The sequence below is a fragment of the Drosophila miranda genome, chromosome XR (genome assembly GCF_003369915.1).
Source record: "Drosophila miranda strain MSH22 chromosome XR, D.miranda_PacBio2.1, whole genome shotgun sequence".
In the NCBI taxonomy this organism is placed as follows: Eukaryota; Metazoa; Arthropoda; class Insecta; order Diptera; family Drosophilidae; genus Drosophila; species Drosophila miranda.
In genome coordinates this window covers 13,131,612-13,153,350 of record NC_046674.1, presented here as the reverse complement: position 1 = coordinate 13,153,350, position 21,739 = coordinate 13,131,612, and the positions used below count along the sequence as shown (strand labels likewise).

The 21,739-nt window shown below is 46.3% G+C and overlaps 1 protein-coding gene across 11 annotated transcripts in view; it reads right to left on the bottom strand.

Annotated features, from left to right (window-relative positions):
• The window catches only part of LOC108151049 (titin-like), a 123,307-nt gene that overhangs the window by 73,990 nt on the left and 27,578 nt on the right, over window positions 1–21,739 (bottom strand). For 4 of the 11 annotated variants that reach the window (XM_033386295.1, XM_033386296.1, XM_033386297.1 and 1 more), the window contains exons 15-19: window positions 14,010–14,387; window positions 4,626–6,231; window positions 4,330–4,559; window positions 2,906–4,273; window positions 25–2,823 (exon numbers count right to left, since the gene is read on the bottom strand). In XM_033386295.1, the coding sequence (XP_033242186.1) occupies window positions 25–2,823; window positions 2,906–4,273; window positions 4,330–4,559; window positions 4,626–6,231; window positions 14,010–14,387 (6,381 nt within the window). Of the gene's footprint in view, window positions 1–24; window positions 2,824–2,905; window positions 4,274–4,329; window positions 4,560–4,625; window positions 6,232–8,435; window positions 8,800–14,009; window positions 14,388–19,713; window positions 20,104–20,209; window positions 20,391–20,475; window positions 20,559–21,120; window positions 21,655–21,739 lie in introns of those variants that run through there. The other 7 variants (XM_033386304.1, XM_033386305.1, XM_033386300.1 and 4 more) reach the window with 4 other exon arrangements.

The window sequence follows — 21,739 nt, the reverse complement described above, 5'->3', positions numbered from 1 at the left end:
TAGGGAGGCTTGGGATATCTGTACCTGTTACGTTTACAGCACATGTCGTCACTGCCTCTCCAATGGCATTCTTGGCCTTGCACATGTACGTGCCAGTGTCCTCGGCATGCGCATACAGGATGTCCAGTGCCACGAAACCAAAGTCGTAGGTGGTCTTGAAGCGATGTCCTGTCTGGATGGGTGTGCCATTGCAGTACCACTCGACCTTCATTGTGGGATCGTTGACGGGTATCAGTGTGGCCTCCAGATGCACTGGCGTGCCCTCGTTGACCTTGGCGTTGCGCAGAGAGCGCCCGAACTGCGGTCGCTCCGCATGGAACTGCTCTTCGTCCGCCTTTCGCTGGAACCGTGAGGCGTCCTCCAGATGGGCAATCTTCGACAGAGCATCCTCGTGCTGCGTCTCATGGATGATCGAGGAGCGGGAGGTGACATTCAGGACGATCGAATTGACCGCCTCGCCCAGATTATTGGTCACACGGCAGGTGTACTCGCCGGAGTCTTCCGCGTAGACCGTGAGGATGTCCAAGGCGGCAAAGCCGAAATCGTAGGTGGTGCGGAAACGATGGCCCGTGCTCAGGGGCTTCCCGTTGTGGAACCACTCGACCTTGAGATTGGGATCCGGATACGGCTCAATGCGGCACTCGTAGTGGGCCGACTGTCCCTCCTTCAGGTTCGTGGGACCAATGAGCTTCGTGACAAACACCGGGGCCGTCGTGACCGTGTACTCCTCCTCCTCGCGTCGCTGGTAGCGGCTGTGGTCCTCCAGTTGATGGATCTTGTGCATGGCTGCCTCGTGTTGGGTCTCCAGCTGAATGGCCGTCTTCGATTGGACAATCAGCGAGGCAGAGGTCACCGCCTGACCCAGCTCGTTGATGGCACGGCAGCTGTAGCTGCCGGAATCCTCGGGATTCACGTACTTCATGTTCAGCGCCACATAGCCAAAGTCATGCATGGTGGTGGTGCGATTGGAGGCCTCGATGGGCTGGCCGTTGCGGAGCCACTCGACCTTCAGGTTGGGATCGCCCACCGGAATCAAACGCGCCTCAAAGTGCACGGCCTGGTTCTCGGCGACACGAACATCCCGCACGGGCATCGTGAAGACCGGAGCCTGGGAGACAAACTCATCCTGGACGCTGATCCGCTGACGCTTGGAGCCATCCTCCAGGTGCTGCAGACGCGGCAGAGCCGTCTCGTGCTGCGATTCCAGGTAGATCGATTTCTTCGTGTGCACCACAGCCACCGCGGAGGTGATGGCCTCGCCAACGGCGTTGAAGGCGCGACAGGTGTAGGTGCCGGCATCCTCTGGCAGAGTGGACATGATGTCGAGAGCCACAAAGCCAAAGTTGGAGGTTTCCGTGAAGCGAGAGCCCGACTTGAGGGGCAGATTGTTGTGGTACCATTCCACGCGCATCGATGGATCCGAAACGGGGATCAGGCGGCACTCAAAGTGCGCCCGCTGGTTCTCCTTGATCTCGATGTTCTTCAGGGACGTGGTGAAGACGGGCGCCTGCTTGGTGCTCTCGTCGATCTCCTCGCGACGGGTGTACCTCGAACGATCCTCCAGATAGTGGATCTGCTCGAGACCCGCCTCGTTCTGGGTCACCGTGACGATCTGCTCGCTGCTGCGGCACTGCAGCTCCACTTGGGTCTCGTCGGAGCCAATCAGATTGACGGCCCGGCAGGTGTAGATGCCCGAGTCCTCGGCAATCAGATGGACAATATCCAAAGCCACATAGCCAAAATCATGGATGGGACGGAAGCGATGACCCACGGTGATGGGACGTCCGTTCTTGAACCATTCGACCTTCAGATTGGGATCCGTGACGGGTTCAATCTTGCACTCGAAATGGGCGTGGCCGCCCTCGCGGGTGTTGGTCAGGCTCTTGGGTTGCGTGAGGAATCGCGGACGGATGTTGACGACCTCATCCACCTCCACGTTGCGACGGTACCGGGATGTATCCTCTAGATAGGCGATCTTTTGCAGGCCCGACTCGTTCTGGGTTTCCAGGATCAGGTCGTTCTTCGAGGTGATCCTCACGGAGCAGGAGGTGACGGCCTCGCCGAGCTGATTCCTCGCCTGGCACGTGTACACCCCCGAATCGATGGCATAGCAGCCCAAGAGATCTAGGGCCACGTAGTCGAACTCGTAGGCGGGACGGAAGCGATGGCCCGTCTTGACGGGCTTGCCGTTCACGAACCATTCGATGCGCATCGAGGGGTCCCCCACGGGCTGCAGGCGGCACTCCAGATGGACATTGGTGCCCTCGACGGTCTCGATGTTGTGCAGCGCCCGCGTGAACTGTGGCGCCTGCATCACGGTGATGTCCTCCTCGCGATGCTGCCGACGACGCGAGTCCTCCAGCAGTTGGATCTGCTCCAGGGACTGTTCGTTCTGCGTCTCCGTGACGACATCCGTGCGATCGATGACCCGCACACAGGCAGAGGTGTGGGCCGTGCCCAGGTGATTGGTGGCACGTACCGTATACTCTCCAGAGTCCGCGGCCGTGGCCTTGATGATGTCCAGAGCCACAAAACCGAAGTCGTAGTAGGTCCTGAAGCGAGAGCCCACTGTCACGGGGCGGCCATTGTGGAACCACTCGACGCGCATGGTCGGATCACCCATGGGCTCCAGACGGCACTCCAGATGGATGTTCTTGCCATCATGGATGGGCTTGGGATCGGCCAGGGGCTGGACGAACACGGGCTTCGACTTGGAGATCTCCTCAATGTCGTACTGGGGCTCCACGAATGGCTTGTTCTCCAGATTCTGGGTCTTCTCGTAGAGGCCACGATGCATGCTAGATGTGTCGATATTGGAACGAGCTGGAAAACGGAACAAAACAGAGGATTAGATGGTTAGGGAGGGGATGATTCTCCAGAGAATTGGGATGTTTTCTGTACGTACTTTCCACTACCATCGTTGCCTGCAACTGAGCTTCACCTAGCTTGTTCCTGGCCACCACCAGATAGACGCCCGCATCCTCGGCCCTCACTTGGGATATGTCAAGGGCCACGTAGCCAAAATCGTAGTACGTTTGGATGCGATTGGCGGCCGTGATCGAGCGTCCGTTGTGATACCACTCGATCTGCATGCCCAGATCGCTCTGGGGCTCCACGCGTGCCTCAAAGTGGGCGCGCTGGCCCTCCAAGATCTTGGTGGTGCCCTTCATGGGCCCCAGGAAGCGAGGAGCCTGATTGATGCAGATCTCTTCCTCCTCGCGACGCCCGTAGCGCGAAGAGTCCTCCAGATGTTGGATCTTCTGCAGACCCCCGGGGTGCTGCGATTCGGAGACGATTTCATTCTTTGAGATGACCGTCAGCTGGGCCACGGTGGTGTCCTGGCCCATGGCGTTGTAGGCGCGACAGGTGTAGGTTCCTGCATCGTAGATGGTCAGTTGCTTGATGGTCAGCGCCACGTAGCCGAAGTTGTGGTAGGTGGTGATGCGGCTGCTCGCCTCCAGGGGCTGGCCATCCTTCAGCCACTCGACGCGCATGGTCGAGTCGCCGACGGGCTCGAGGCGCGCCTCAAAGTGCGCATGCGCGTGCTCCCGCAGATCGAGCTGGTTCTGGATGGGCGTCTTGAACTGCGGCGGGGCAATGGCCTCGGGGGCCTCCTGGACATGGCGACGCTGCTGGGACTTGCTGCGATAGTCCTCCAGCTGCTCGGTCTTCTCAATGTAGCGCTGCTGCTCGGGTATGCCCAGATCGGCGGTGACCTGAGAGCGCACATGGACGCGGATGATGGACTGACTGATGGCCTCGCCAATGCGATTGACGGCGCGCACAGTGTAAGTGCCAGAGTCCTCGGCTCTCAGGTGCAGGATGTTCAGGGAGACGTAGCCAAAGTTGAAGATCGCCGTGATCCTGGAACTGGCCGTAATGGGCAGACCATCCTTGTACCACTCCACGCGCATCGAGGGATCATTGACGGGCGTCACCTGTGCCTCGAAGTGCACATTCTTGCCCTCCTCGAACTCGCCCAGATCGCGCAGCGGGCGTATAAACTGCGGAGCCTGGTTGAGTTGCTCCTCGGAGCTCTCCTGGCGCTGGTAGCGCGAATAGTCCTCCAGCTGCGAGATGTACTGCACGCTGTTCGGATTCTGCGACGACTGATCGATGGACGGACGCTGAACCACCGAGAGAATGGCCCGGGACTCGGCCACGCCACTGGCATTGCTCACGCGGCACATGTATTCCCCAGAATCGTGGCCCATGATGCTCAGCAGATCGAGAGCAATGAAGCCAAACTTGAAGACAGATGTGGCACGAGCACCTAAGGAAAAACACGCGATCAATATGGGAGTTTGTCTGGAGGATCGGTGTACTTACTGGCTGCCAGGGGACGTCCATTGAGGTACCACTCGACGACCATTGTGGGATCGCCGACGGGCTCAATGCGCGCCTCCATATGGACGCGACCGCCTTCGGTCTGCTGCACATTCTGCAGCGGGATAATAAACTGCGGCGGCGGATACACGCGATCCTCCTCGCCAGGACGCAGATGGGGCTTGGCGCGCTCCACGTGGCGCAAGTAGATGATCTCGGGGCCAGGAATGGGCCTAAAAAAAGAAGGATTTCGATGAGTATCTATGGGATACACAGGTATCTGTGTCTTTTTTACTCACTCTGGCTCGATCACTTTGGTGGGTCTTGGGAGATTCAAACGCCTCTGTTCTTGCGACGGCTGCTCTCGGGGCACTTCCACATAGAGCCTGGCCCGGTTGGCCGTGGATCCGGCAATATTCTGAGCCGTGCACTGGTACCAGCCGGCGTCCGTGGCCTGGACACGCGGTATCTCCAGACAGGTTGCGCCCCCATCAATGCCCACAAATCGCTCGGCCGTTGAGGAGATCTGAACGCCATCCTTCTGCCAGGTGATGCGCGGCAGGGGCGTGCCAATGGCATTGGCACTCATCGTGATGGGTTCGCCCTCGCGGACAGTCATCGTGCTGAAGCGCTGAACAAATTGCGGTGCAACAACCTGTTCCTTCTCCAGCACATTCAACTGCGCCTCGATGGCCACCTCGCCGGCCTTGTTCCGGGCCAGGCACTGGACAGCGCCGCCATCCAGCCGGGTCACGTTCGTGATCATCAGCGAGTGGCTGCCCGACTCATTCACGAGAATCTTGTGCGAGGCATCGTCGCGCACTTGACGGCCATTGATGAACCAGAAGACCTCCGGATAGGGATTTCCAGTCACCCTGCAATCGAATCGCGTCATGCGGCCTTCGGTTACCTCGCGATCGGCAAAGGCCTTGACGAACGCCGGGGGCAGGGCCTTGCCCGCCTCCAGCTGCTCGGCCATCACGTCCACGGGCTTCGGCTCGTAGGCAGACTCCGCCGCAGGCTCCACGGCCAGGACGGCAGAGGAGACGACACAGCCCTGGAAGTTCTCGGCCAGAAGGGTGTAATGGCCGCCATCCTTGGCGGTGGCATTCTTCACGCGCAGCGTGGCCACGCCGCTCGAATAGGAGATCTCGTACTTCTGCGACGCCACCAGACGCTGGCCGTTGTGGAACCACGTGAGACGGGGCTTCGGGTTGGAGCCCACGCGGGCGGTGAACACCGCATCGGAGCCCTCAATGAGCTTCGAGCTGCGCGGCTTCTGCGAGATTTGTGGGGCGTGCGCAGGGCCCAGGGAGCGGTCGAGCTCTTGGGATAGCTGGGAGTCCAGCTCGTAGCCAGAGCGACGGGTGATGGCCTCCCGGAAGGAGACCTCGCGCAGCAGTCTATACTCAAAGGTGTCCACGCGGAACTCCTCCTCGATGGACGTGTACGAGTACCCGTTCGAGTAGATGTTCTTCTCCAGATTCTGGATGGGCTGCTGCATCGCTGGCATCGGTGCCCCCTCCGGCTGGATGTAGACACTGCAGATGGCCTCCCCGTACTGATTGCGGGCGGTGCAGGTGTACTCGCCCTCATCCCCGGGCCCGATCTGATTGATCAGCAGCGAGACATCGCCGGTGGCCTCGTTGTAGCTCATTCGGAACTTCTGGGACTCGAGAAGTGGTGCGCCTTTTCGGGTCCAGGTCACGAACGGCTTCGGATTGCCACGCAGCCGTCCCTCGAACAGGGCATTGCCGCCCTGAGCGAAGCGAGCGTTCTTGAAGATCTGCTCGAACACCGGCGGCGAGATGTCGCCCTGGGCATAGACGTGTGTCAATGCGGGGGGCACGTAGTTGATGCCACTGCCGCCGCCAATGATGGTGCCACCGCCAGAATGTTGTTGGACTGCAAGATAAATTCCGATTAGAATTTTTGTGATTTTTGATAGCCGGCAATGAGAGCAGCACAAAATGATGAGGGTTCAAGGCATAAATTGGGGATTTATAGGCAACAAAAAATACACAAGAAGGAGACTTAAACCTGGAAAGTCTTTCCTTTTTGGGTGCAAAAGATTCCACAGAGAAAAGAGTGTCCAGCGTTACAGTTTGTATGAAAAACCATCGAAATGGTATTTTATTTTGTTTACTGGGATTATCTACAATTTATCTATTAAATACCATCTAAGAAACGTATAAAATTTGATTTTTTTTTTTAAATAAATGCAAAAATTATAGTTTCCAAGTAAAACTTAAGGATAACTTCCACCGCAAAGGTCCTTAAAAGCTATTTGAAAATATCTGTTCCTCAAAGATTAGCCATTAGTGAACTTCAAGTTCATTTACTCGCAGATTTGGTATCTCTGAAAGGGTAAAAGTTAACTTATTTGTAGAGTTGGCACATGAATGGAACTATTTATAGTAGGGATCATCCATAAGCAAACACTATCTATACGTAAGAAGCATCTAAAAGTGTGCCTGCATATCTGCAGATTGTTTGTATTCTATCTAGAAGAATTTGTTTATCAATTGTATCTCTTAGAAGTGTGTCATTAGCGTAAGGGACTTGTAGATACATATGTATGTGGTATGTGGTATCTACAGGTTGACGACTTCCCAAACAGCTGATTGAAAGAGCACGCACCATTCGAAAGGTAAACAAATTTTGAGAAACAGCTGTCTCTCTATCTTCCTCCCTCTCTGCTTTCTCTTTGGGGTCTGCTCTCCCGCAGGCACCGACCGATCGTATAAGAGACGAGAGAGTATATCCTACTCACTCTAGCCCACAGCTGAAATGTAAACAAATTTCTTGGCATCGCCCGACTACTCTTATACGCCCAAAGATATAAGTAGATAAAGTATCTATATGTAGGCAGTATCCGTATATGTGTGTCAGTGCAGTCTTATGGGATCTTGGCAGATGAATAGATAAACCTATAAATAGTCTGCCGAATTTTGTTACGAATTTCGCCTGCCTGATCATCAATTAAGATTTAAATGATGAAACACCAGTCGACACATAAATATATTATGTACGAGTTGGAAAAGATTCTTTTTCCCTTTTTCCCTTTCTCCCTTCCCGAGTGTTTGTTCTTGGGTTTCTTTCGGGACATTTTAATGATATACTTATATATATTTATATAAGAAGGTGTGCATATGTGTATATTGAGAATATAAATCTTTGAAGTGTAGAGAAATATTTATGAATCTTTTCCTTACTATATTTATTGGTTTTAGTTGTAGGAAATACGATTTATCTTGAACTTATTATCCAATAAACATTACTGAAGCTCTGAATTTTCTCATTTTTCACAGATTTCCTTTGTCTGGATTTTGTTTATTGCAATGGATACGTTTCTGGTAAGCTTTTTCCATCTGTTTACATTGAAATTACAGTATAAATAAATGCAGAAATTCCAGAATATTAGATTTTTACGTTTTAGATTTTCCCCTGAATTCTATGGCTCTTTTTTCATTAATTCTAAGTAAAAGAATGCCCCACATTCCTACAAAGGGGATGTACAATAGGGATATGGAATAGGGACGATTTTAACGTTTTAACGATCCCAAAATGGCTGAAACTTTCCAGAGCTCCATAAGGAAGGTAGTTCGGAGAAAATGGTGTACTCTAAAGGCATATAATATCTTGGAAATTCAATCTTTTTAGGGGTTAAAATAAATATCGAAAAAGCTACAGGATGCTCTTCCGTTTTTTATGAAAAGAAACGATTCTATAAGACCCAATAAAATGAGACGATCCAGTCTCAAACCTATCCCAAAATCTATCCCCTATAATTGTTCTTAAATAGATGTATAAAACAAGCTCCCAAATAGATCCCAGGCTCAAATGAATCGAACGATCGAACGAGGGGCGCTGTCGCATGACGCCCGACGGATTCGGTGGGGCCGCATGCAGTAAAGGACATTTTCAAGGTCACTTTTGGTGAAATAACAAGCAGGATGATGAAAAGCTCTTTGCGTCTGCAGCAACGGGAGGAAGAGTCGCCTCATTGCGGAACAGTGGGGATTCTAAATCCACGGTGTGAATCCCCACTGAAGCCCTAAGGGTGGAACCTTCCCCCGCAATGAATGAACCCCTGCGAGTGGACTGACCTCGTTGCTGGGTGCTGGTGATTTGACTCCTCTGAACATGCTGTTCGGTGCGGCTAATCCTTTGCTGCTGATGCTGCTCCTGGCTGGAGTGCGAGTACTCCTGAGTGGAGTACTGCTGCTGGTGCTGCTGCACTTGTTGCTGCTGCTGCTGCTGCTGCTGGTAGGGGTTCGGATTTTGTCGTTGCATTTTGTTGCTTCGTTATATATCACTGATATACTATCATTTGACAAATGACAACCAAATCAGGAATGCAGATGAAACTGCACTTGAAGAATGGAACACCTCTCGATCACTTTTCTCTTTTTTGATTTGCTTCTTCACTTGATATACTTTTTCTATTTTTATATATATTTATCTATGTATCTTTGATCTCGCTTCTTTATGATGCTGAAATCGAATACAGCGCAGCGTCGGGCAGGAGCAGCAGCAAGAGCAGGGGGCAAGAGATGGAGAAGAAAAATCACATTAAATTCAACAAAACCAAAAAAAAATACAAAATTTAATTTCCAAAAAAATGTTTTTGCATTTTCACTTTTTATTCGAGTTTCGAGAGATACAGATACACATTTGTCACTGCCACTTTTTGGCAAACATTTATTATGTCTGTCGTTCGGGTTTTTGTATCTTTTACTTGATTTACTTTTATGCATGGACCTGTCACACGGTTTTTGTTTAATAGATCTCTCTCTCTGTGTCTCTGTCACACACACACACACACACACACACTTTGATTTTCTTGAGTTTTCTTTCGATATAAATCAGATCTAAAGATCTTTCTTCTTCATATTCATATGCCTTGGGCTGTGAGGCATTTTCCCCAACTATTTTTAGCACCACTGCGACACATACACTCTCCCCAAAAAGCACATGAACAGGCACACAAACAAAAAAAAAACACACACACACATACGTACACACACACTCAACTCTCGAACGATGGGTGGATCGGATCGGTGGTTCGGTGGTAGCTTCTTATTTTTCACTGGTGCTATTAATAAACGTTTTTTCTTATAAAAAAAAAAAAACAAAAAACAATAAAAAAATTGTAGAACTCCGTTTTCTCACAGAGAGAGAGAGGGAGAGAGGGAGGCATTATCCCAGCTCGATCAGCCTGTAATCCTTGCCAGGATCAGCCAGGATAATGTCCGTATGCATATGTACACTCCCTGGTATATGTATATGTTTTGTTCCTATATTTATAGCATATATATATATATATATACGTATATATTTCTTGATATCTGTGCTTGCACACGATTTCACAGTACATTCATTGGATTGGGTGCGGACCACCACCGAAAACCGAAACCAAACGAAACGTTACGATCCGATACGATCCGATACGATGCGATACGATCACCACGTAGCACACACGACGACCGAAGGCACCACCGCTCGTGTGATATTTTTAGATATTTAGCGCACTGAAAAATTCTTTCGGAATTTCTGATCTTTTTTTTTGTTGTTTTTTGGTTTTTTTTTTGTTTTTTGCTTCTTGTTCGAAAAGTGGTTTCGTAACCAGAGAAAATGTTCATCATTACTTTTTTCCATTCACTTGATTTTGATCCTTACTTTTTGAGATCTTGTTATCCTTTCGATGTTCGTGTGTGCGTGTGTGTGTGCGTGTGTGGGTGTGTGTTGGCGGTTGTACAATACAAAAACAAAAAAAAACTAAACTCTTTATCGATATATCCGTACCGTATGTGTGCGCGTATATATACGATATATATAGAGATATATGTATATTCTTTTACCAAAAAAAAATATCTATTTTCAAACTGTTTCAAGTCATAATCCCCGAGACTGAAACCAAGACACGTCGATCGTTTGTGAGGTGCGAGCGAAGAATGACAAAATCTTGTTGAGAATGCGATCAAATAGCTCCGCGCTGCACACACGACACGATCTCGTGCCCACGATCGCCTAACCGAAGCGAGGAGAGCGCCATATGCCATAGCCGAACAAGGTTCGGTGGGGTTCGGGTGCCACCGCTCCATATGATATATTTTTGCACTTTCCATGCGCTTGCTGTTGTTGTCGGGGAAAACGCTCTCTTGGATGATGCGCTCTGCGATGCTGGTGATGATGCACTACACATGTCACTGCGGGGCATATCATTTTGAGAGAGAGAGAGAGATGCAGAGAGATCCTAGGGGGTATATCTATTGCAGATCCTTGCAGATTTCGTATGCCCCTGCGCTTTTCAAAGAGGAGAGTTTTGTATCTAAAGATAGTTTTCAATTAAAGTTGCTGTGAGTCTTGTAACCCCAAAACATATCCATCGAAAACCATATGCCACACAGGCATTTGGCTTTTAGTTTCCCCAAAAGAGATCTCTGCTCTCTCTAGAGAGATCCCTCTCTCTCTCTCTCCCTCTCTCTGGTGTGTTCTCCTGGTGGGTTTTCTTCGGAAAGTGTTCGGGTTTTGAGTAAGTTGGCTAAAAATATATGGCGATTTATTTTTGACACGTATTTTTCAACATTGTCTGCACAAAACGAAGAAAATAAAGAAGAGCCATCCCAGAGAAATTCTAGATACAAATGCATACACACGGCACAGATTTAAATATATCTATTGATTCCAGATATATGTACGGTGCAAAGATAGATGCAATCCTTATGTTCTGGATGCCACAGGATGTATCCATCAGATTGGATAAATAAATATTCGTTGCATTCACATGTGGAAATAATATTATAATTTAGGATACGATTCGTGCGGTTTCCTCCCTCACATATTTTCCACATAATTTATTTTATTTGTCTAAAATTAAAACCACATACGATAGATAGATAGATAGATAGATATATCTATATAATGTTGGCTCATTCGCCCCCAGTGTCCCGATATATACGGGCCACTTCTTGATTATTCATTCTCGTGTGTCTTAATCATCAGCCTAGAGGTGTTTCGGGTGACCAATTGATCGCGAATGTTGCTACTTTCTATTTCATTTTAGCCTATTTCATTCAGAAATAACACTCGCTTTAGATACAAATTGCACCTAAAATGCTTGGCTCGGATCGGCTTTGGCTTTTTGTCCATATTTGGCCAACAGACAGACAGACAGACAGACAGACATAGCCTTTGGCTGTGCTTTTTACGGCAACCCGGTTTTCAATGGTCATGCAATATTGTTTTTTATTTTTATTTTTATTTCTATTTCTTTTTATTGTTGCACTCAAATTAATTGTTAACATGGACAGAGAGCTACTGCAACTCGTAGTTGCACTGTCGGTGGCATGCTACAGTGGCAGCACTCATTAAATTACAAAAGTTGTGTGTGAGATTCTACGGGTATCTTAGAAGTGGTCGAAAGGCGGACTAGAGACCAGAGACTGGAGACTAGAGGCGCAGCCAGGCGCAGCAGACGGCAAAGTTTCGACTGTCACCGACACAAGATACAAATGTATCTACCCCATTAAAGTGCTACTAAAAGATAAGCTGCAGCCAGCCAGGCAGCCGCACGCATCTCTTGGCCAGCACTTTTTCCACTTCTTCTGGTTTTAGACAGTTAGGCCGGTTCTGCAAGCCAGCGATGCGCCACGATCCGACGCACTGGCAGCTGTCTCTGAGATTAACAGCACTTATCTCTCCACACCAGAACGAAAGCTGTATCTACAAGTGGCATAGAATCTGTATCTTATCTGTATAGTATCTCACAGAGAGAGAGGGAGTGGTGGAGAGAGGGAGGGAGGGAGAGATGCTGGCGAAAAAATACCCATCCCATTATGTCATTTTCTGCTTCAAGAAAGAATTTCAAGGAAAAAACATTTCACTTTGCTTTTAATTAGTATTATTAATTGTTTGGTAAACATAATTAGACAGCTGCTGGGACTGTGGATTAGATGCTTAATTCTAGTACATATATTAGTTCAAAAATTAGTAGGGATTCACGCGTTCTCTCTCGTGCGTTGGGGTGGAGTTGGGGTTGGGGCGGGGGGGAGTTCTGCTCTGGCATTCAATTTACTGCAAACAAGAGAAAGAATTCAAGTTCAATTAACGTCAAGGAAGAGAACATCAAAGGATGATGATCACAACAGATGCTGATGCAGATGCAGATGCAGATGCAGATACAGATGCAAAGATGAGTTGACACTGGAGTATGAGAGGAATCATGCAACATGCAGCAGAGGGGGACCCCAAGCAGAGACCCAATCCCATCTTAAAGCTATAAATACACACACACACACACACACATTTTGTGGCAGGCATCCCAGAGATGTAATGAGTCGCATAAGCAGAGCAAAGCAGCGATGCAGCCAAGAGCTGCCCCACAATGAGGCAGTCGTCTTGTTTTGGCATCAAATTTCGCGACCACTGCAGCTTGCCCCCAGTCCCTGGCCCCCACCAAACCCAAGCCAATCCATTCAGCAAAACCATAAAACCGAAACGAAACGAAACGTCGACGATGCTGAGAGACCGAGGAGCTGCATGCCAAGCGGCAATTTAGGTATAAAATGTCCAAATGTGGTTGACTTTAACTCACAGAAAAGACTCAAAAGACTCGCAAGACCCTGCCAGACCCTGCAAGGCGGGTGGCATAACTCATTTTCCACATTTCGAACGGTTTATCCTCAAAGTGAGCGCCAAAGAATGTATTCAAATCGAAATCTAATCGAGAATTGTGCCTGATATTCAAAATATGGTAGAATGGTAGAGAACCTGGCAGAAAAAATTGCATTCTCGGAAAAGATTGTTTATCTTATTTCCCTATCCTATAAATTCAACACATTCCCCATACTTTTAGATACATTGTACAGATACTTTAGAAGAAAAACTTGTACTAAAACCTTTTTAAAATCTCCAAAATGAAATATCTTTTAACTATATATAAGAATACCTGTTTTCCTCTCTAAATGATATTGTTTTTTCAAACAGAAATGTTTAACCAAGAAGTATCTTCAATACTGAAAGATACTTATGCTTGAAGTGCGACTAAAACCTTTTCAAAGTCTTTAAAATGCATCTAGAATTTCAGGCTTTTTCTCTCACTGATCTCTCTTTTATCTGGACCCTGATTTGAAAGGGTATTCCCTTAATCGACCTTCTCTGAAATGCTAGCCCCTTCTACTCGCTGGCGTTTTCCTATCAATTGTTTATACAATTAGACACACGAGCCGCAGTGCCAGAGGCCTCGTCCCATTCCCCCCCCTTTAGTGTGTCTCCCTTTCTGGTAAATGAAAGTTGCAATGTGGTGCAGATCCGAGAGATACACAAAGATACTGAGAGATGCAGAGATGCAGAGCGTAGAGCGTAGAGCGTACAGCGGTGGTGGTGGTGGTGCGGTGCGGTGCGTGTGGTTGTAATCTATATTTAGTGATTTTACATGCGGTACCTCAAAGATATTTGAAATATGTTTGTCTATATGCGATGGTATTTCATGGCATGGGGCACGAATCGGAGATGCTTGCTGCCCCATTTTGAGGCCAGCAATTTTCCAGATCGCCTGCTTATGATTTAGAAAAATGTTTCAAATACGCAAATGATTTTCAAAATGATTTAAAAATGTTTAAACTAAACGTAAACCAAACACCAGCAAACCAGCAAAAGTATTTAAATTTTTTGTTCACCTGTTTGCTCGCGTAGCTGCGGCTCCTCGCCAAAGTCCGAGATGGACACCGTCTTGGTGCTCACGTAGCTGATGGACTCGATGGTGGTCTCCCACTTCTGGAACGTGTTGATGGTGTCGCTCCGCAGGGCTCTCGTCGAGGCGGAGTGCTGGTGGCTTCGCAGCGGCGTGGAGGAGCGCAGCGACATGGTCGACGTGGCCGAACCCAGGGAGGAGCTCGCCGGCGATTGCGATTGCGATTGGGATGTCGACGTTGAGGACGAGGAGAACGAGGCTGATTTGCGTAGAGGCGTCTTACCAGCACCGTTGTCCAGGGGTCCCTCCATTCGCCGATCCTCCTCTTCGGTTATGAGTAGACTGTCCGTTTGAGTCCCCTGATCTGCAGAGGGAGAGGGAGAGAGGGAGTGCAGAACGGAGAAAGTTGTGGCAAAATTAGTAACGCGGAAATGATTGGAATCTTTTTTGGTTTTTATTGCTGCACTGCGGCTGCGGCTGCGGCTGCGTCTCTGGTTTTATATTCCTGTTCAATTAGCTGAAAACAATTAAATTGTTGCGCCATTCGGCTGCCACTGCTGCTCCTTAGGCCATTAACGGAATTCGTGTTTATGCTAAAAACTTGGCCCCATTTTCATCATCAGCAAACACCATCATCATCATCTTCTGACTTTTGAATTGCTGCAAATTTGCAGCTCACTGAATTTTCTATTGTTTGCCCAGGGTATTATGAACGGGAGGAACCAGAAGATACAATATCGTATGCCAAGGTCCCTAAATCTTTGATTAGTTTTCCCCTTTTCCCTTCAGGAGCTATTAGAAATCGGAATTGACAGAATGAGAAAACTCCATCGTACCAAAAGTGTTTGTAAAAACAAACAAAAGGCTAGAAAAATTCTTCAAAAATTATGAAATAATCGCTGGCTGGCATAACGGCGCAAGCGAATGAAGCGAGTGAGCCGGGGGTTGAGGCTTGTGATATTTAATAGGTTTTTCCATATTAAATTCGAGAAAAATGATATCGAATTAATATTATTTTATCACTCTTCTGGCATAGGAAAAAAAACTTGTTTTCTTTGATGAAACCCCAAACAAATCCAAAATTCTGTATTTTCCAAGGACTCGTAACATTTTTCGATGATCTCTACGAATAAAAAGCCTGCCCCTAGGGTATCGGGTACTTCGTTTCTCTCTCTCTCGCTCTGCCGAGTGTTTCTTGATTATATTTGCAGCAGCATTTTTGTGTTGTTTTCTTTGCTAATTTACAGCGTGCGTATAAATAAATTTGCTGCCAAGAAGATTCTTTTTGCGGGCCAGAACGAACCAGAAAGAACGAGCGGCTGACTGACTGACTGCCAGGCTGCCACTCGGTGGCAGGGTCAACGCGTGGCAGGCAGTCAGGGCAGCAGGGCGGCTGCTTGCCGCATGTTCAACGAGAGAGAGAAAGAAAGCAGCCTACGTACTGGCTGCCTGTCATCGGGGCTTATGCAACTGAATTTGTGTGTGGTGCCACGGCGGGGCTTTCAATGTTTCGCCCAATTAAATTAAATCTATAGATATGTATATATATTTAGACATTAAAATATTATAATACTTAAAAAGTAGCAACAAATTCCGAATAGATTTCGAAGTGCTAAATGGTTGTACATTCCCGGATTCTAGCCGGCATTTGCGTAGTTCTCTGTGGATCTGTGGATCTGCTGCTGCTTTATTACACTTTTGAATGGACCAGAGCTGATAGAACGGATGGATATAGCCGCTCTAGAGAGTCCGTGGGTTGTCGGTGGAAAACAATTTTACGATTCTCTGGGAACTAGTTTATAATATCGAATTCTCGAATGATGTGGTGTTGGCTCTTATCCATGTATATCTATCGGAGGATAGAGATATACATATATATACTGTATTTTGTTGTTGCATCGAAAAGCGGAAATATTTTTATTATTATTTATATGCGACAAGTGCGATCCCGGGGCCCGAAAAATAGTACCACACAAAAATTAATATACAAATAAAAACTATTTGCAATTCGACGGGGAAACAACGTAGTTCCTTAACGATCATTTCTAGAACATAATTTACAGATATCTCTCCCATAAATTGCCACCCAAAAGAAAAGTGTGACCACGCCTTTCCCCTGTTGAGCAATTGAACCGTCAATAAGCCACCAATAAACCACTCATGAGAGATCTAATGCCCCATCTAATGGAATCGCAGACAAAAACGAAAAAAAAAATCTAAGGAAAATATGAAAGAAATATTTAAAGTAGCAAAGTAGGAACACAAATTTCTGTGTGTGACTCTTCTTGTGTTGGCGCTGAGTTCATTTTGGTATTTTTAGAAAATTGCCTAATTAATTTAGAAAAACTCTCGCGAGCCAGCGCGCACCACAAGATGCGAATGTTGTGCATAGGAGCTATTCATCACGAAAAAATGTGCCAGGAAGCGACAATTTTAGTGGTCCAAAACGGAGGAAGGAAAGTCTTGAATGTTTGTGTCAAAAACTAAGTGAAAAGGTGCCTCCAGAGTCCAAAATACCAAAGTCCAGTGGCACAAATGAGTATTCAAAGGACTCACAAGATTTTCCATTAAAATCCTGCCAAAATAATATTCATTCAAAAGCGAATTGAAGAGTAATACTCTTGAAAAAGAGAGGACTCTTTTGTGGCCACAGAGCTTTGCCACATTTTCCCCACAAGCTTGGTGCAAAAATCATTTTCATTAAACTATCAAATGGTTTTCCATCGATACAAAAGCCCTGCTGAAAATGGCACTTGGAGAAGTGGGAAGGGAGCAGGGAAATGTTTTTTCATTACCAGCAAAAGGGGGTAAGTCTCCCTTTTTTCCCCCCCCCCCCCCCCCCCAAAGTTTATCATAGATTCAGATTCAAAAATATCACATCATGCAAACAGTAGAATATGAATATTTGTTGTCCATGGGGATGGTGAAATGTACCAAATATCGGCACTGGCACAACATTTGCCACACGATAGATATACACAGATTGTGTGTTTGTCCAAGCGGCTGCAGCCGGCTGGGGCGGGGAAAAAACCGCTGCTAGAGCGAAAGAAATTTTGCAAATGTGCCAAAAAAGTATGCAAAAAAAAAATAAGGAATGGCCAAAAAATACACAAAAAAGAGGAGCAGCCAGTACAAGGCCGGACACGGACACGGGCCGCATATGCGAAATGTTTTTCATGTTTCTCTTGTTTTCCCTCCATCGTTGTATTTTATTTTTTTATTATTTCGAAAATGTATTTTGACAAAGTTGTGGGAATATATAGATTTTCGAATTTTATAAGCAATTTAATGAGTCATTAATATGTATGTATGGATAATCAAGAGCCCCGCCGGACCATATGTTTGATTTCAACGAAAATGATTCGTTTTGAATCGCAAGCGATGCACTGCAAATGATTCAGAAGTGTTTTTGGGGGGAATTTTCGGGGCTCTTGGCTGCTGAGTAACACAGAATGCAATTGGGACACTTGGACCACTGCCTAATGGCCTGAACACCGAGAGCACTTTGGCCCACAATACGAAATTGGCAGATTGGCAGGCGGTACATGCTCAACACCCACTACCATCTACCATCCACCATCCACCCACCAGCAGGCAAAATCCAACATCCCACAACTAATCATCGACAGAAGTGTGTCATCCATCCCAAAATTAGTGGACCAGTGGGTGGGCGATGGGGGGCACAGGCGGCGGCGTACAGGTATTGCCATAGATTTCCGTGTCAGTGTCAAGGACTTGCCAGCCGCAGTGGGAGAGAAAGAAGAGGACGAGTGGGAGGAGGCCCAAATTCTGCTGGGCCTTCTCTGTGTGGACGTGGACGTGGACCCATTACCTTGACTTGACAGCCAGCCCACAGGCCCCTCGAAGAGTGTTTATGTCTGGGGGCCGTCCGTAGCCGTCTCGTAGCGAATTTCTCGCATTTTGCGCCTTCGATTCTTGGCAAGCGATCGCGACAAAAGAACAAAAGGAAGAGCAACGCGAGATGCCAACAAAATGAGATAAATAAACGTTGCCGAAAAACCCAAATAAATCATTTATGAGTCGAGCGAGCAAAGCGAAAACCTCCCGAACATCTCCATTCCACACAAATCCAAACATTTGTTTAGCCTGGTTCTTTATAGGACTTGAAATCGGAGGGGAAATACTCGGTATTTTAGTGGCAATGAGTAATGATTGAAATTCTGCTCAAGATGAATGTATTTTTTAGGTTTTGTAATTCATTCAGAATATCATTCGGAAGATCATCGTTTCCCCCGATGGCAGCTCCACAAATTGTACGCTGAAGCAATAATTAATCACCAGCATCCACATCAAAGTTTATCAAAGAAAAATATTATTAATGTCCGAACCAATCTGCCAGAATATATATCTCCCGAAAGATCTAACGAACGGCTATAGTATATCGGAATGTAAACATTTTCGAAATTTTCAATAAACTTTTTGCTTATAAGGAAAATATAGTTTCAAAAAAATTTCATATTTCCCAAGAATTTTTGATTGGAAAATATTTTCAAAATATCTCTTAGGAATTTTTCAATATTTTCCTTCGAAAATCCATAAATAAATATCACAAAAGTCGGAAATTTGAAAAAAAAAATCAGCGATCACTTGGCGCCATCTAACGCCTGCGTTTTTCTAAAAGCTTTTTCGAAAACGTAGCAGAAAGCTTTTTCGAACAAAAATGTTAGATTTTCGCTGTAGAGAGCGCCAGGGAAAAAGCTTTCTAGCGATCTTTAGGGGGGAAAAAAACGAAGGAAACTAAGGAAAAACTTGAAAATTATATGGAAAAAAGAGAGGTATTTAGGAATAAATTAAAAATTAAAGAAAAAGATCTTTAAGATCTTAAAAAAAAAAGGAAATCATAATAAAAACATTAGGTAATCCTTAGAAGGATTAGAAATGTAAATTTATGAACAATCGAAACAACAGAAAAAAATAATATTTAAACAGGAAAACCGGAGAGTCGATGGAAAATCCAGAACAAAATAAAGATTAAAAATAAAAAAGTAAAAAAAAAAATTCTACATATAACTGGAAATGTAGATTATCAACGATCGAATGTTCCACAACAAAAAAAGGTATATTTAAAAAGGAAAAATAGTTGAAAATACAAATTCCTGAAAATTGATACTTTTCGAAACGGGAAAGTCCATGGAAAATCCAGAATAAGTTGAAAATTAAAACTAAAAAAAAACGTTAAAAAAAACTCCACAAATAACTGGAAATGTAAATTTATCAACGATCAAATGTTCCAGAACAGAAAAAATAATAATTAAAAAGGAAAAATAATTAAAAATAAAAATTCCTGAAAATTGATATTGTAGATACCGGAAAGTCGATGGAAAATCCAGAAAAAAATACAAATTAAAACTAAAAAAAAGTTTAAAAAAAACTCCACAAAAAGTAATATTTAAAAATACCAATTTCTAAAAATTGATACTTTGCAAAACGGGAAAGTCCATTCAAAATCCAGAAAAAATTTAAAATTTAAACTAAAAAAAACGTTTAAAAAAACTCCACAAATAACTGGAAATGTAAAGTTATAAACGATCGAAGCAACAAAAAAGGTAATATTTAAAAAGGAAAAATAATTAAAAATACAAAGTCCTGAAAAATAATATTTTAGAAACGGGAAAGTCGTTGGAAAATCCAAAAAAATTGCAATTCAAATGAAAATCATTGTTCCAGGCTTCGTTTTAATATATTGATTTATTTTGATATTTCGACAAAAAAAAAAACACAAGTAATACTATAATTCCTTTTGTTTATATGCATGCATCCTTAATAATGGTCCTTCGTGGGCTGATCCGATCCGATCGGGAACCGTATATCTGTCGATGGAGTTTTTAGGCGTCCACAATGAACCTCGAACGAATACGATTACAATACAATACAATAAGGCGAAACTTTGGCATTGAACAAATAAAAGTAAATCATATAAATAAATAAATAATGGTACGATTAGTAGTATGCCTCTTAGTATCTAAATCCACGGTTTGTGCTCGAAACATTCAAATTTCCGCTTGTGCTGGCGGCTCCCAGCGGATTCATGGCGGTGCAAACGTAGCTCCCATTGTCGTCTGCAAATGGATCGAAATTTTGAGACGGTTACCAGAGCGGAGGGGGGGATAATGAGCTTGTGTCCCCGATTACGATGGGTGGTGTGGGGCAGGGGCATACACTCACCCGGATAGGCCTGTGGCAGTGTTAGACGGCACACGCCGTTCCGGTACTCAATGAAATGCCGACTGCCGTGCCCCAAATGCCCGCCGTTGTGGCTCCAGTTGACCTGCGGCTGCGGATGGGCCTGGACAATGCATTCGAAACGGGCTGTGCCCCCAACGCCCACTGCAATGTCTTTCAGGGGCTACAGATGGACACAGAGAGAGCCAGAGAGAGAGAGAGAGAGAGATTACCGAGTGAGGGGTCAAAGGTAAATGACTCGCGCTTACCGTTATGAATAATGGCTGCCTTTGTGCCTGCTCATCGCGGCTCAAATGGGCATTGACGGGTTCCGTATTGGGCAGTTCCGGCACTGGGTTTTCCACAGAGAGAGAGAGCGGCGCAGGGGGTGGCGGGTGGCGGGTGGCGGATGAAAAACCATTAGAAAATCTCTCGGCTTCTAGGCATTTGTTCAAAGCGGGGCATCCATTAGTGGGATTAGCAGCATCAAACGCGAGCGGTGGCACACATAAACTTATATATACATATATATATATTTTCTTTTTCTTTTCACTTTTTGTACAGATTTTTAAGCACACAAAAACACAAGAATTTCCATGCAACAAACAAACGAAACGAGGCAGAGCGAGCAAATAAAATAAAAAACCAAAGAGAGGACTTTGCATGCCTCCCTTTTGGGGGTTAAGATCTCATGCTTTTTGTCGGTGTTAAGGATACGCCTAGGTGCCTATATGCTACATATATTTATGGTATATATATACACGGAGTACTGTCGCGATGGCTGATGGCTGATCAGGGGTTAATCACAAAAATTGAGAGAGAAGAACAACATCGATAGCGAGTGGTGTGATATTTGGCATTAGATCAACGCTTGATTGATTGTTTGATGGAGTGCATCCTTTCATATCCTGTACCTGTGCGGATCAGTTGCTGTTCGGTTGGGAGACGCGGCGCCTGGGCGTGCAACCGATCGAGATGTATGTCGAGGCTGTGGCTGTGGCTGCTCGGCAGACTGTAACGCTTCTGGGGATTGCAGCGCGCGGCCAAACGCGGCCCGCCAGAGGGTCCCACATGGCGACGTTGTGTTTCATTGTCGGAACTATAGCCAGGAGCGGAGTTATAGCCAGGAGTGTAGCCATAGACGGGTGTGGCGCCTTGGACGGGTGTAGCGCCATAGCCGGGTGTCGCGCCATAGCCTGGTGTGGGTGTACCCCTGCCCGTGTGCTCGTGCTGCACGGGTATGACCAGCTCATTCCCCGGGGCCAGCTTCAGGGGATACGGCGAGTGGCGACCGCCATTCTGGATGGGCCCATGGCCGCCGTTCCCCTTGCCGTTCCACTGGCTCTGGACAAACTTGTGGCCCTCGCCGGGAAAGAGTATACCGAATTCGTAGCCAAAATCGTATTTGAAATAGATCAAACCGGTGTTGGGGTCGATGCATTTGGTGCCTGATTTGGACCGCGACATTAGAAAGGGGAAGTTTTATACAAAAACAACTTAAAGATACACAAAATACACATGGAATACTTGAAC